The sequence below is a fragment of the Carlito syrichta genome, unplaced genomic scaffold (genome assembly GCF_000164805.1).
Source record: "Carlito syrichta isolate Samal-C Ts95f unplaced genomic scaffold, Tarsius_syrichta-2.0.1 Scaffold249669, whole genome shotgun sequence".
Taxonomy (NCBI): domain Eukaryota; kingdom Metazoa; phylum Chordata; class Mammalia; order Primates; family Tarsiidae; genus Carlito; species Carlito syrichta.
Genome location: NW_007193765.1, coordinates 374,309 through 391,549, shown reverse-complemented (window position 1 = coordinate 391,549; position 17,241 = coordinate 374,309). Strand labels below are relative to the sequence as shown.

Below are 17,241 nucleotides of genomic sequence, written 5' to 3'. Positions count from 1 at the left end.
GTGCAGTGGCCGCTCCTGGCCACTGCAGCCTTGACCTGCTGGGCTCCGGTGATCCTTCCTCCTCAGCCTTCCAAGTAGCTGGAACTACAGGCATGTGCTACCAAGTCTGGCTAATTTTTTGATTTATTGTAGAGATGAGGTCTCGCCAAGTTGCCCAGGCGGGTCTTGAACCCGCGGGCTCAGGCAATCCACTCACCTCAGCCTCCCAAAGCACAGGATTACAGTTTGAGCCACCGTTTCTTAAGCCATGTACAAACAGGTCACAGGTCTAAATGTTATATAAAAAATTATAAAACATGAACTAAACCACTGGAAAAAATATATAGGGCCTTGGGTTATGCATAGAATTTTTAGATATGCCACCAAAAAACACAATTTACAAAAGATAAGATTGATAAATTAAACTTCGTCAAAATTAAATTTCTGTTTTTTGAAAGACACTGCTAATGAAAAGGAAAGTCACAGAGTGGAAGAAAATGTTTATAAATTATATATCTGGTAAGAAATTGTTTAAAGAACTCTTACAATGCAAACAAAGTGATTAAAAAATGGCCAAATCCATTGGCAAACATTCGACATTTGACCAAAAAAGACATATAGATAGGAAATAAACTTATAAAAAGATTCACAACGTCACTAGTCATTAGGGAATGATGAAAATTTAAAAAACATTGGCGAGCATATTGAGTAATTGCTGGTGGAAATATAAAATGGAACAATCACTTTGGAAAATAATTTGACAGTTTCTTAAGAAGTTAAATATATACTTACCATATGAACCAGTCATTCCATTCCTAGAGATTTACCAAAGAGAAATGAAAGCAAACATACAAAACAATTCTTGAACACAACTTTTTATAGCAGTTTTATTTTTAATAGCCAAAGACTGGAAACAACCCAACTGTTCACCAATGAATAAATGAACAAATTTAGTATATCCATACAATGGAATAATATTTAGCAATAAAAGAAAGAAACTATTGATACACACAGTAATATGGATGAATCTCAGAATAATTGTGCTGCATAAAAGAAGTTAGATTAAAAGGAGTACTTATTGTAGGAGTCAGTTTATGTAAAATTCTAGAAAATGCAAACTACTCTACGTTGATAGGAAGTAGGTCAGTGTTTTCCTGGTAATAAGGGACAGGTTACAAGAATGGGTATCAGAGAAGGAAGGAAAGTTTTTCAGGTGATGGGAATGTTTATTATTTTGATTATAGTAAAGGTGTCATAGTTTGTATATATAATCAAAACGTAAGTTGTAAGCTTGAAAAATGTACAATGTTTTGCATGTCACTTATGTCTCAATATAATAATTAAAACATGCATCATTTTTTACCAAGATACTTTACTTGTTAAGAAATGTGTACAATATATTTTATATAACATTAGTTGACATTATGAAAATCCGAGAACCATGTATTGTCTATTATTAGGGAATTAGATAAATACTTTTGATGCCTTCATACACTAAAATACTAAAATTAATAAAAATAATTTTATTAATCTCTGTACACTGAAAGGTGCTCAAGATATTTTAAATATAAAAAATGATTGGCTTGCTGGTAGGAATACAAAATGGGGACAATGAATTCAACTGTGGACAACAGTTGGGGATTAAACATAGAATTACCATATGACTCAGAAATTCCACTCTTAGGTATATGCCCAAGAGAACTGAATACATATGTCCATGCAAAAGCATTATTCATAATGGCCAAATGTGGATACAACCCAAATGTATATCTGACAAATGGATAAATAAAAAATGGTATATTATATAATGGAATATTATTCATAAGAAGGAATAAAAAGGCTGGGCATGGTGGTTTATGCCTGAAACCCCAGCCCTTTGGGAGGAGGAGGTGAGAGAACTGCCTGAGCCTACATGTTTGACACCAGCCTGAGCCTACATGTTTGACACCAGCCTGGGCAACATGGCGAGACCTTGTGGAAGGATCGTCTGAGCCCAGCAGGCTGAGGCTGTGGTGACTGTGAGCATGCCACTGCACTCCAACGTGGGCGATAGAGTGAGACACCAACTCAAAAAAAAAAGAAAGTCATACATAGAGGGTCACATATTGTATGATTCCATTGATACGAAATTCCCAGACTAGGGAAATCCATAGAGACAGTAGATTAGTGGCAGACAGAGTCTGGGTGGAAGGAGAAATTGGGGCTAACTGCTAATAGGTACAGCATTTTTTTGGGAGGGGGATAAAAATATTCTGGATGATGAAATGGTGCTCACACAAGACAGTGAGTATATTGAAACCACTGACTACACACGTTAAAGTAGTGAATTTTATGTTATGTGAAGTATGCCTCAATTTTAAAATACAATTTTTAAAAGCTGTGAGGAATAATAGTTGTAATGTTAAGAAAAATAATTCGGATATAGTATAATTGAGTACAGTAAATAACCATTTTTGTTTAAAAATTGTATCAATAAATTTGGAAGACTAGTCACTGAACTGTGAAAAACTTATCACTGAGGAGTGAGATTATGAAAGACCTTTACTTTCTACATAATCCATTTAGGTAATATTTGATATTTTTAAAAGAACAAATGAATATTACTTTTGTGATCAAGTAAAACTAAAGGTTTTTAAATGATTAAATAAATATACTAACAGAGTTTGCTATTAAATGTGTCATAGGAAATCATTTAAAAATAATTTTTTAAGTGAAAGTCACTCAATATTTACTTTTTATACAAATTTAGGCTTTTGTATATTGAAAGAAATTTTTGTATTCAATATATTATATATAATGTATGAGATATTATTAGTAAATTGAAATAGTTTTTAAAGTTTTAAAGTAATTAATTTTTGCAAAGAAATTTTTCTTTTGAGCTTAAATATGTATATTCATTAAGACATACATATTATGTATATTTATGAATAAATGCATTATATGTATATATGTTATGTATAAGGCATACTTTTATATGTATATTTAAGATGTACATTAAATTTATAATTATATATATTTAGGACAGAGTCTCGCTCTGTCACCCAGGATGGTGTGCAGTGGCATGATCATAGCCCACCATAACCTTGAATTCTGATCTCAAACAATCCTCCCACCTCAGTCTAATAAGTAGCTAGAACTACAAATGCATGCCACCATGCTTGGCTAATTTTTAAATTTTTGGTATAGATGGGATCTTGCTATGTTGCCCAGCTGACCTTAAACTCCTGGCCTTGAATGATCCTTCCACCTTGGCCTCCCAAAATGCTAGGTACTCACTAACATTTGGATATTACTTTAAAGTTTATTATTCATGGTGGGTTCAGGCTCTAATTAGGGTGATTATTTTCCCCCAATTTTGAGTATAGAAATCAAAATTATCCTCATATCAAATTGAGCAAAATAAACATCATCATTTCAGTCATAGCTGAGATGAGCTCTTTATGATCACAAATGCTTCTATGCAACGGCATGGAAGCCATGAGAATGTGCCTTTCAGACCTTCTACTGCAAAAATGATAATTTACCAAGGGCATGAGCTGCTGTGCTCCAATTTCTGTCTGTGTTCAGGACAAGACTTGCTCCCTCTGGGCTGTTCCCATTGACTGCTCATGGTAGGATACTAAGGCCAGGATCATTTCTGAATACACCTTTGGGCACCTTTGACTTGAGAATTCCCTGTTGGCCTGGGCAAACATCCTTAGAACAATGTTGCAGGCTAATATTTTCCTTATCTCCTTCATAGGGGTTAGATTAGCATGACTCTCTGATGTCTGATGGCTCTCACAGCCTTCTCCAGCTCCCCATTTGACCTCATCTGCACTTGTCCCATAAAATCTCTTACATATATAATCCTATCTCGACATTCGCTTTTCAGATGACCTATACTAACACAAGTAGTACTAAGAATAACCTAAGAAAACAGGTGATAAGATCATGATTTGGGACCCACCATTCAGTGTACAAAGAGGATATTGACTTGGTTGCTAGGTGGGGCATGAATAGTCTCAAGCATAAGGTAGTGAGTCAAATGTGAAAGGTTTTATTGATGGTGACCTGGGAAAATGTCCCGGTGGAGGGGAAAGATGTTGCAGATGTAATGACTGAGGCATTTGAAAGCCATGGAGAGAAAAATACCCACAAAGAAAGACCAGTTTTTGGCTGTTTTCTACTAAGTTGTACTGATGCTAGCAGAGGAATAATAAGAGCAATTAAAATAAGCAGTCAGTGACTAAATGTACAAGGCAGAGGATCTCTTTGGTAGCTTACAAAGAGGCCATTACCTCCTACAGTGTGGTAGAGTAGACACAATTAGACAGGGTAAAGATCAAAAAGTTAGAATTGCAGATATCCCTAGATGTTTGAATGTTCAGCCAAGAAAAGGGTACTGGAGTTGTGGGGTGGCTGGAGTCAAGGGGGACATCTGGGGCCCTGGGAAAACCTGGAACCCTGAAAACTTGGATGAGAACATGTGGATGGAGACCCTTGAATATACCCTCTAGAGGATAAATAAAGTCTTTCTCAGACAAGCAATCGCTTAGGGACTTTATCATCACTAGACCAGATCTACAAGAAATACTCAAAGGAGTTCTAAATACTGAAACAAAAAGTCACAATACACCAGTAGAAAAACACTGGAAATCATAAAGCTCACAGGGCCTATAAAACACCAATACAATAGAGAAAAAATAAAGCAACCAGGTAACAATCAGAATAATGAATGGAATAGTACCTTACAAATCATTATTAACCCTAAATTTAAATGGTCTCAATGCCCCACTAAAAAGATATAGACTGGTAGAATGGGTTAAAAAAAAACAAAACACAACCAAAATATCTGCTGTCTTCAAGAAATCCACTTAACAACAAAGACTCCTATAGACTCAAGGTAAAGGGGTGGGGAAAAAATATTCCAAGCAAATGGAAACCAAAACCAACCTGGAGTAATCATTCTCATATCAGATAAAACAGACTTCAAGCTAACAACAGCAAAAAAAGACAGAGATGGTTATTATATAATGGTAGAGGGATCAACCTAACAAGATGACATAACAATTTTAAATATATATGCACCTAACACCAGAGTTCCCACCTTTATAAAATAAATTCTACTAGACAGATCTAAAAAAGAGACAGAATTATATTAATAGCAGAGACTTCAACACTCCACTGACAGCAATAGACAGATCATAAAGGCAGAAAGTCAACAAAGGATCATTGGAGTTAAACTGGACCCTAGAGCAAATGGAACTAACAGACATCTGCAGAACATTCCACCCCAAACTACAGAATATACATTTTTTCTCATCAGTAGATGGAACATTCTCCAAGAGAGATCATACAATAAGCCACAAATCCAGTCTCAATAAATTTTAAAAAATTGAAATCATATCAAGCACCTTCTCAGACCATAGTGAAATAAAACTAGAAATTAACTCCAAGAAGAACTCATGAAACCAAACAAAAAACATGAAAGTTAAACAATCTGCTTCTGAATGATCCTTGGGCCAACAATGAAATCAAGATGGAAATTTAAAAACTTCTTAAAATAAGTGCCAACAACAAAACAAGTTATCAAAATCTCTAGGAAACAGCCAAAGATGTGCTAAGAGGAAAATTTATAGCACTTAAGGCCTACATTAATATGACTGAAAGATTGCATATTGACAACTTAATGTCATACTTCAAAGAACTAGAAAACCACAAATAAAACAAACCCTAAGCCACCAGAAGAAAAGAAATAATGAAGATCAGAGCAGAATTAAATAAAATGAAATAAAAAATATAAAAGATTAATGAAACAAAAAGTCAGTTCTTTGAAAAGATAAACAAAATTGATAGACCACTAGCTAGATTAATTAATAAAAGAAGAGAGAAGATTCAAAGTGAACTCAGTGAGAAATGAAAATGGAGACATTACAACTGATATGATGGAAATACAAAAGATTATCCAAATTATTATGAACACCTCTATGCAAACCAACTAGACAGTCTAGAGGTAATGGATAAATTCTTGGAAACATACAACTCCTCCTAACCTTAAATCAGGAAGAAATAGAAACCCTGAACAACACAATAATGAGTAGTGAGATTGAAGTAGTAGTCAAAAGTCTCCTAACAAAAAAAAGTCCAGGACCTGATGGACTTGCGGGAGAATTCTACCAGACTTTCAAAGAAGGACTGATACTAGTTTTACAAAAGCTCTTCCACAATATTGAAGAAGAAAGAATTCTCCCTAACTAATTCTACAAGGCTAGTATCACTCTGATACCAAAGCCAAGAAGACACAATAAGAAAATAAAAATAAAAATAAATAAATAAAACTACAGACCAACATACCTGATGAACATAGACACAAAAATCTTCAACAAAATATTAGCAAACTGAACTCAACAGCACACCAAAAAAATACTCCACTATGATCAAGTGGGCCTCATCCCAAGGATGCAAGGATAGTTCAACATATGCAAGCGAATAAATGTGATCCACCATATGAACAGAATTAAAAGCAAAAATCATATGATCATTTCAGTAGATGCAGAAAAAGCACTTGATAAAATCTAGCATCCCATCATGATAAAAACCTGCAGCAAAATAGGCATAGAGGGAACATATCTCAAAATAATGAAAGTCAAGTATTACAAACCCATGTTGAATATCATCCTGAATAGAGTAAAGTTGAACACTTTCCCCCTCAGAACTGGAACAAGGCAATGATGCTCACTTTCTCTAATTCTACTAAATATAGTATTGGAAGTCTTAGCCAGAGCAATCAAGCAAGAAAAAGAGATGAAAGGTATCCAAATTGGAAAAGAAGAAATAAAACTATCTCTATACTGATGATGTGGTCTTATACCTAGAGAATCCTAACCTAAGGACTTCTCCAAAAGACTCCTGGACTTGATAAATGAATTTGGTAAAGTTTCAGGATACAAAATCAAAGGACAAAAATCAGTAGAACCACTGTACACCAATAATGACCAAGCTGAGAATCAAATCAAGAACTCAATTCCATTTACAATAGCAACCAAAAAGCTAAAATACCTAGGCATATATTCAACCAAAGAGATGAAAGATGTCTACAGGAGAACTACAAAACTTTGATTTTAAAATTTGTAGAGGACACAGAGAAACATTCCATGCTCATGGAATGGAAGAATCAACATTGTGAAAATGACCATATTACCCAAAGTAATCTACAGAGTCGATTCAATGTCTATCAAACCACCAATGTCATTTTTTACAGAATTAGAAAAAACAATCCTCAAATGCATGTGGAACTAAAAAAGAGTCAGGATACCAAAGCAATCCTAAGCAAAAAGAAAAAAGCTGGAAGCATCACATTTCCTGATTTCAAATTATACGAAGGGGACACAGAAAAACCCTGGAATTTATTTATTAAAAAACTGTGTACTTATTCTTACATGTTTAAACCTAAGCCACCTTCAAAGTACTCTCTGTTTGATGCAATATACCTATTGAGATGCTTTTTCTACTGCTCAAAACAGTTTTTGAACTTGTCAATTTTGGTGCTTTTTAATGCTTCTGCTGTATTTTGTTTCACCTCTTCTACATCAGCAAAACGTTTCCCTTTGAAGACTTTTTTAAATCTGGGAAAATAGAAAAAAGTCACTTGTGGTGAGATTGGGTGAATAGGGAGGGTAGGGCATGGAAGTTATGTCATTTTTGGTCAAAAACTACTGACCACTCAGTACAACATGGGCAGGTGTGCTCATAAATCACTCATCATGAAACGGGCAAATGCGTGGAAAGATTTAAAAAAAAAATTCACTGAAACCGACTGCAGCCTTTCACAACGCTGATACTGATGGGTTCCAAGAACACTTACCTAGTGGGAGAAGTCTGTACTACAAGGGACTGACTCCTCCCCAAAATAATTCCATTTTGGGGGGGTTCCCCCTCACACTACAAGGCTGTAATAATCAAAACAGCATAGTACTGGTACAAGAGCAGACACGTGGACCTTGGACCAATGGAACAGAATAGAGAATCCAGAAATAGCCCAAATATTTGCAACCAACTGATCTTTGACAAAGTAAACAAAAACACACACTGGGGAAAGCACGTTCTATTCAACAAATGGTGGCAGGAAAATTGGTAGCTACATGTAAAAAATGAAACTTGATCCCTCTCTCTCCCCATATACAAAAATTAACTTAAGATAAATTATAGACTTAAATGTCAGACCTGAAACTCTAACTATTTTAGAAGAAAACCTAGGAAAAACTTTTCTGGACATCAGCCTAGGCAAAGAATTTATGGCTAAGTCCCCAAAAGTAATGTAACAAAAAACCAACAATAAATAAATGGAACTTAAACTAAAAAGCTTCTGTATAGCAAAAGAAATAACAGAGCAAACAGACAACTTACAGAATAGTAGAAGATATTCACAAACTATATATCTAACAAAGAACTTATTTCCAGAATCTATAAAGAATTCAAACAAATCAACAAGAAAAAAAGCAAATGACCCCATGAAAACGTAGACACATAACACGACATCTCTCAAGAAGATATACAAATGGCCAACAAACATATGAAAAAATGCTCAACATCACTAATCATCAGGGAAATGCAAAAATTAAAACTACAATGAGATTACCACTTTACAACCAGGCAGAATGGCCATTATTTAAAAAATAAAAAAACGATAGATGCTGGTGCCAATGTGGCTAACAGGGAACAATTATACCCTGTTGATAGGCGTGTAAATTAGTACAACCTCTATGGAAAGTTGTATGGAGATTTATCAAAGAACTAAAATTAGATCTACCACTTGATCCAGCAATCCCACTGCTTGGTATCTACCCAAAGGAACAGAGGTTGTTATATAAAAAAGACACCTACACTTGCTTGTTCGTCACAGCACAATTCACCATTGCAAAGATGTGGAATCAACCTAAATACCCCTCAAGCGATCAATGGATACTGAAAATGTGGTCTTTATGTACTGTGGAATACCATTCAGCCACCAGAAAGAATGAAATTATGTCTTTTGCAGCCACTTGGATGGAATTGGGGAACATCATCCTAAGTGAACTAACACAGGAACAGAAAACCAAACACCTCATGTTCTCACTCATAAGTGGGAGCTGAATTAAGGATCTGAAAAGGCATAGAGAATGCTATAATGGACTTCAGAGACTCAGAAGGAGGAGGGGGAAAGGGTGAAGGGATGAAAAAATCACCTGCGGGGGACAATGTGCACAGGTTGGGGTGATGGGTACACTCAAGCCCAGACTTCGACGCCATTATACAAGGCAGCCATGTAACAAAAAATTATTTATACCCCTTAAGTCTGCTGTAATAAAGAAAAAAGAAAAGAATATATCATCTAGGCAGATTCTGCTCCCTTCCCCCACCTTCAGTGCTTTGGGCTTGCAAAAGTTGCATCTTTCCTGGTAAGAGGTAGCAGCACTTCTGTTGTTCCAGAAGATGCCTCAGAGGCTTGTCCCTCACAAGGCAACACATGACTCCCTCAGAAGATGCCCTCGTCTCCTCTCCTGTCTGATAATCTAGATTCAGTCTCAGCTTAACCTGGATGGGAACATGCTGGGAACAATTAAGTAGAAAGGAACAGCAAGAATCGCTGGTGTGTCCTGGCAGGAGCCAGAGGAGTGCACCTTGGCCTGCACTTTGAGAGTGCTTGATAAGGGACCTGGAATTTAATCTCAAAACTTGGCAAGAACCCCAGAGAATAGGGCAAACTCGCTGCTAAGGTGGTTCTTAGAAGTCTAGGAAAAGCCGTGACCAATACTCTGTGAAGTGGGACATTTTTTAGCTGCCCTTCACAGGAAAGAATTCTGCAATAGATCCAGGCTGCAGTGCAAGCAACACATTGCTCATTGGTCCATATGACCAGACAAAGGGATAAAGAGGCTAAGGGAAGTGAGAGTTCTATTATGTACCCTATGAACATTTGGGCTCCTATCACTTCAGTTAAGTTTTTAGGGGGTTCAATAGTCAGGAGTATGCCAGCATGACTTCTTCAAAGTAAAAGACAAATGGTTATATCTTGCATCCCTCCTACATAAAGGCAGTTAAGCACCCCGGCAAGCCTCTTTGAGTTCAGGAGACAACACATTATACAGATAAGAAGATTGTTCTGGCCTACATACTGTGTGGCATAGGTGACTTCCAGCTTTGACTGGAGCTCAGAGAGGAAAGGGTTCTGTGGCAGGAAAAATGCTTGGTCCATATGGTTGATTTATCCTATGGCTCTGGAATGACAGTGTAGGAAAGAGATGCAATGGGAAAAGATGATGCTTATGGCACGCACCAGGGGAAGGACTCATAATTTATCCCCTGGGATTCTGGAAGAAGGCCATGCCATCCACTGCAGAGAACTATACACTGTTTGAGAAATAGATATTGGAGTGTTACTGGGCTCTGATGGAGATTATGTTTCTGGACCATGGGTACAAAATTGCCTACTAAGATTTGGGGTTTTTTTTATACCTCCAAGTCATAAAGTTGGACAGGCCTAGGGGTAGTGCATGATAAGATATTGGTACATCCTAGATAAAGACTGAGTTGAACCACAGACCATGAGCATGCCACATGAACAGACAACCCAAGCTGCCTCATCCTTATCACCCTCAATGGTTGCACTAGATCCCTCTCCCATCTCACACCTATGGCCCTGTGGGGGTTCCCATAGGGAAAGCTTGAGTTTGATTTGTGGATGGAGTGTCTCTGTATGTGGGTGCAAGCTGGAAATGGATGGAGCGGCCTTGAAAGACAGTGGGGAGGGAAAATATTCCCAATGGACAGAGCTACAAGCAGTGTGCCTGGTCATCTACTTTGTATGGAAGAAGTGGCCTGAGGTAAAACTATTTATAGTTCTTGGGCAGTGGTCAATGGCCTGGCTATCTGGTCAGAACATGGAAGGAAAAAGACTGGGAGACTGGGATAAAGAGGTCTGGGGTAGAGGCTCATGGGTGAACTTATATGGGAGTGGGCACAAACTGTGAAGAGGTTTGTGTCACAGGTAATGTCCTCCAAAAGGCATCTACCATGAGAGAGGGACTGAGCAATCAAGTAGACAAAATGACTTGGCCAGTTGACATGAATCAGATTGCCATTGGCCATATCAGAATTAGCATGGTGAGTACATAAACAGAGTGGCCATGGCTGCAGAGACAGAGGTATCCAACCAGGGGACAGCAAAGGAGTTGGATGATGTGAGGCTATGGCATGAATACCACACCATTCAGAAGCAAGCCTGATAAAATGCAGAAATAACCATTGGGTCAATTATGCTGCCTGTAGTAGAAAATCTGGAAGACATTTTCATGGCCACCACAGGCTTCTGTTTGCATTGCACGGCTTTTTGTCTCCACCTTCTTAAACCACAGACGCAGCTTCTGTGCTCTGAAATCTACCACCACATTTGCACTGCGAGTGTACTTCCCTTAGGCTGCTCTTGGCCAGTGACTGAGTGTGGCAGGGATACTAAGCAGGCCATAGCTGCAAGATGCTGGCCTCCTCTGAAGGACGACTTTGGCTCAAGGACTCCTACAGGACTGGCTGAAACATGCTTAGAACTGCACTGCGGTCTAAGAAGTAACTTTCTTACTCCCCCCTTTCCTCTTTTCCTCCCTTCCCTTTCTTTCTTTCTCCTCTCCTTTTCAAGGGGCGGACCCGCATCATAATCCACCAGCACCTTCTCCATTTTCCCTTACTGACATTTCCTCTAACTGCTCTTGCACATCTAATCCCATCTTGGCACCTGCTTCTTGGAGGACCCAGACTAACACAGATGGCTGGTATATGTGCTGGTGGGCATCTAAGGCAGAATGGCAACTATGTCAATCTTGCATGCTAAGGGTAGTCACCTGGGAGTGACTGACACGAGAGTGCTGAGTTGAGAAAGATTCTAGAGCTGTGTATGGTTCATTGAAATAAATGGACTATGGACTATTGGCATGGTACACCATGAGGGTTAAGGGAGGGAAGTCTTGATCTTTCATTAGTCACTACTGCTGAATTGGGATATTCCCCAAATCTCCATTGAGAAGCGTCATGGTCACAGAGCCATAGTATGTAAAACTTTTGTTAATGATGAATGATATTTTTGACAGTGAATGATTAATGATACTTAATGATTTTTTTTTTTTTTGAGTTGGAGTCTCACTCCATCACCCAGGCTGGAAAGCAGTGTCACACTCATAGCCACTCCAGCGCCAACTTGCTGGGCTCCGGTAAGACTTCCATCTCATCCTTCCAAGTAACTGGAACTACAGGCGTGTGCTAACACTCCCGGTTAATTTTTAATTTATTAAAGAGATGAGGTCTTGCTAAATTGCCCGGGCTGGTCTTGAACCCGCAGGCTCAGGCAATCCACTTGCCTTGGCCCCCCAAAGTGCTGGGATAACAGGTTAAGCCACCGAGCCCGGCCAATACTTAATGATTAATAATGATTATTATAAAAATAATGATCATATACTATTGCAATAGTATTAATATATGATTCTATAATATATGATTAATGATAATGCTTAAGGATGATTGGCACTTTTAAAATAGTAGTATATCACTGAGATCTTAAAGTGATACTAAATGTAAGATAATATGTGGCTTAATTATACAACATAAGCAATAATATTTTCACACTGAAACATGGTGAGTCACATGGAATATAGAATAAAATATTGAAAGCATAAGGATTTGTTAGTGGTTTCCACTTCTGACTTGGGGTGACTGTGCTCTGATGAGTGGATATGGTTGTTCCTGTTTCTTTGGCAGGCCTGCATGATGAAGCCCATTATAACATGATGCCATTCATGAATAGCACTCATTTCCCTTTAACTGATTTTATACTTGCCAAGTGACATTCTGAAGCTAATCAGGTTTTAGAAGTCGATTTTCCTACTGAAAAGAGAATGTGTTGTCCAGTTGATATAGGTATTTTAGTCTATCATTTGATTCTCTTTCTTTGAAAAGTAATTTATAAATTATAATTCATGCTTATCATATAAAGAATAAAAGCCTTCAAAGTTAACTTCTTAGGCACAGTTTCTTTCCAGTCCTACGCCCTTGAAGTAACACTATTTTTTTTGTTGTAAATTAATTGATTTCTTTATTGGATATCTGATGCTCAAGATGTTTTCTTTATGGCCTTATATAAAAGAAATCTCTTGTGGTTTGCTCACAACGAATGAAACTGAGTTTCTAGATACACAAAACTGAGGGCCAATCCTTTCATTCAGAGTTTTTATCTTCCCGTGTCAGTCTTTTGTTAAGCCTCTTATGACTGTAAACCTGCTTTGCAAAAAGTGTAAGCTTTACCTAACAATCATAGAACATAAGAGCCCAATTTGGAAGAATATGTGTAGTGCTGAGCTTGCTGCATTTTGCGATTTATTTGGTACTAAAACTACTACCAGTCACTTATTTTTGCGTGGAATTATATTACTTTTTTGGGTATCGTCTATGAGTCTTTTCACTCTCCCACACCCCACCAAGGTTACAGTATAGGGTAAGAACTTTAGACCTAGTGCAAATCAGTATACATCCACTTGAACATTTTTTTTAAAAAAGAATGCATGAAGACAAATATGAAAGGATGTAGATTGCAGATTGACTTTTTATTATTATTAGTCATTTTCAAATTCAAAGTACTTCCTGAAGAGAAAAATTACTTTCCTAAGATGAGTAAGGTTAGACCTTTAGTGTACATGGAATTTACTTAAAAAGATTTTCCTCAGTGGAGAACATCTGGATATTTTATTGAAAATGTTTTCTTACAAAGATTTAGGGAAGACAATTGTGCATAAAATCTCAAGGGAAATTATTATTTTAGGAACAGAAAAGACAACTTACCAAAATAATGCTGATAAAACTATAAAAAACATAAAATTGTGCAATTAAAAAAAAACTTAAATCATAGTTTCACTTAGAGAGAAACTACATTATATTCCTAAATGAACAGACTTACAAAGTATACTTATTTTGGTTAAGGCTGATGAATGTAAAAAAAAATTCAATACTACCAGAAAAAGCTGATAACATTTTTTGAGAATAATTTTTTAGGTGGCACAAACATTATGGTGAAAATTAATGCAGAAATCTGGTTGACTATGGGGGTAAAAGTAGAGTTTTTCATGTAGATTAAATATATTTTTCTTTCAAAAGCAATTTATTTATTCTCTCACCCTTTCTCTTTTTTTTTTTTTTTTTGCTGTTTGTCTGAAAATCTTTTTTAAAAAATCTTTATTTTAAAGATGTGGAGTACAATTCAGGATTAGGTATACAGATGGTCACTGTACAGGTAAAGTTTGGACCTCTCTTTTTTTAGAATTTATTTTCATCCTTTATTAAAATTAATTTTTCTTTCTATTAACAGGGAAATAAAGATTCTCTAAAACATTCCTAGACCTACCTACTTTATTTCTCTTTTTCATTAAAGAAAACATGGAATTATTTTGTGACACATTTATTATTCACCAGTTCTCATAAAATGGAATGCTCTTAAGGTAGTTACAAAAACATACTGTTAAAATATCTCTGGGGAGAGGCGTGATTTAGTAAAAAATATTGCATTTGTTCAAGACGATCATAGAAGGAAGCCTAGGATTCACAGTGGCTCTAGTCTCTAGACTTTCCTTTCTGATGTTAGACGTTAGGCAAGATAGCTATTTGAGACAAAAATTAATGTGCCTGAAACTCTTTATATAATAAAGAATCATAGTAGTATAGGAATGTCACTTTAGTCATAAGACCCACTAAGTTAGATTGATTGATTTGATCATCTTCTATTTAAGGTCAATGATTGTTGCTCGAGGAGTTTTAATACATTTGTTTCGATTTTTTCTTTTCTTTTTAAAATTTCATGTTACCCATGGGTTAGGCAAAATACCAAGGTCGGAATGCAAATTTACACACTGCCTTCAGATTGAATTTATCTCTGGCTTGGGAGAAACATCCCTCTGTCCTCATGAAAATATTAGCAGCCTCACTTGCCCTACTGCTGTGATCTTTAGCATAGATGCTGAAACTAAAAGTTCCGTAAAGACATTGCTACATGTTTATCTATTAGGCCATTCTGGCATATGATGTCAGTTTGTCCTGGAAAATTTCAATTTGATTTTTTTTTTTTGTCTTTATGCTCATACATGAGGAGTAGAACTTTTATTTTAAATATCAGCATATAGCCAGGCTCGGTGGCTCAGCCTGTAATCCCGAGCCTTTGGGAGGCTGAGGTGAGTGGATTGCCTGAGCCCGCAGGTTCGAGACCTACCTGGGCAGCGAGACCTCATCTCTACAATAAATCAAAAAATCAGTCTGGCGTGGTAGCACATGCCTGTAATTCCGGCTGCTTGGAAGGTTGAGGCGGAAGGATTGCCGAAGCCCAGCAGGTCGAGGCTGCAGTGGCCGGGAGCGGCCACAGCACTCCAGTCTGGGTGACAGAGTGAGACTCCAACTCAAAAAAAAAAAAAAATAAGTAAATAAAAATAAAAATAAATAAATAAATATCAGCAGATAAGAATGGCCTTTTGAATTTCATTTGAGTTGCAATAAAGGTTTTGAAGGCATACTTGCTTTCATACAAATGTTATCTCCTGGCTCAACCAGGTGATAAAACTTTATTAATAAAGCATTAAAATAGACTAGGCCACTCTACACATTTTTGGTCTTCTCAACTATCTTATTGCCAGGTCTGATAGGTCTGGTTTCTAGATCCTACCTGTACATAGTTTTGGAAACTAGGCTAACTGCATTTAAATTCCTAAAGACAGCAAAAATTTTAGGGCACAAATAATGAAATTAACACAAGTTCAATTTTTGGGGCCCAGTAGAGCTGAGATGCTTTCTGTAAAATAATTAAGAATTCAAACTAATCACACATATAAACAAGTTTATTAGATTGTCAGTGATACTTTGAGACAAATTCAAGTTATTTTATTTTACTTCATATAAACAGAGGAAGGGAGGAAAGTTTTAAACCTCAAGCTTTGTTCAGCATGTGTGCAGTTAGCATCCACAAAAGCACCATTGGGTATGGGAAAATTAGCACCACAGAATTTTAGGACCTAACTGTTAACATGCATCACTGAAAAACTTGGAACATAAAAACTGAAGTAGTACGTGGTATGGTCTATTATAAACAATACAAGGCAATTTATGATTTGTTTTCATACAGTACAATACAATCACAGTTAAATGAGAACCCTTTAAGTACAATACAGGACAAAAACCACCTTGTACCCTGTTAACACTAAAGCAGTTACAGATTTAAAAAAATGTTTCTTGTAAGAGGCAGTGGGTTGAAGTTATCCTTCCCTCCTCAATTTTTAAATTCAGAGTTATATAGTTACATGATCTCTTAAGAAAGTATTTTCAAATCTATACGTCTGTCTACCTCAATGCTGACAAATGGTGGTTTGAAAACGAAAAGGCTTGATTAATTAAAAAAACAAAAAACAGAAACCTGATAGAGTCGAGAAGTACTCCAATGTGGTGGAAGGTATTCCACACAGGAACAGTTTGAAAATGATGCCAATGGTGTTGATACTTGTCTTCCCTTCCGTGGAGGAATGTCAAGTACAGAAGCCTTGCATTCATGATGAAGTTCAGTTCATTTCTTTCACCAAATGCCTTTATTCTGAGATGTAACATAAGAGATTTATTCCTTATTCCTCAACTGTTTTTGTAGTATCATAGGGTTGTTCCTTATGCTTGATTTGACAACAGTGAAAAGGGTTGATATTCTCTCTGGATTTAGGATAATTTGTGAGCTAAAGAAAAAATATTAATTTAAATTTAGCAAATATGAACTTTTAAAGGGAGTTCCACTATTTTTACAGTACAAACCCATAATTAATATCATTGAAAACCTTTCTGTTAGAAAGCATGTAACAAACCCACAATTTTTAGTTCTGTCTAGGCCAATTTTGGCATATTTGAAGCTACTGTATAAGAAATGTGCAATAAGAATAGATACAGGTATATTCAGATCTCAATGCATTGATGCCAAGGAAAATATAATTTTACTCACCAAGAGAAGAATATACCTTGAAGCATCTATGCAGACACATGAATCAATCATGTGTCTGCCCAACTTCTAATTCTGGAATAGTGATAACAGGGTCATTTAGGAAAAAGTACTTCATTACAGTACGGCAGCAATTTTATGTTGTATATATTTAACAGCGAAACATTTTGAAAATAGAATCAGTACTATATGGTAAGTTTACAATTCACCATTCTATACTTGTAATACATGCATTTATTTGTTTTCCA

General features: G+C 36.5%; 1 protein-coding gene across 1 annotated transcript in view; it reads right to left on the bottom strand.

Annotated features, from left to right (window-relative positions):
- Positions 1-15,839: 15,839 nt before the first annotated feature.
- Positions 15,840-17,241, bottom strand: part of PURG (purine rich element binding protein G) — a 34,004-nt gene continuing 32,602 nt past the window's right edge. Inside the window, exon 2 of the mRNA XM_008051980.1 lies at positions 15,840-16,736. Coding sequence (XP_008050171.1) covers positions 16,632-16,736 — 105 coding nt within the window. The 3' untranslated portion in view covers positions 15,840-16,631. The remainder of the gene's footprint in view (positions 16,737-17,241) is intronic.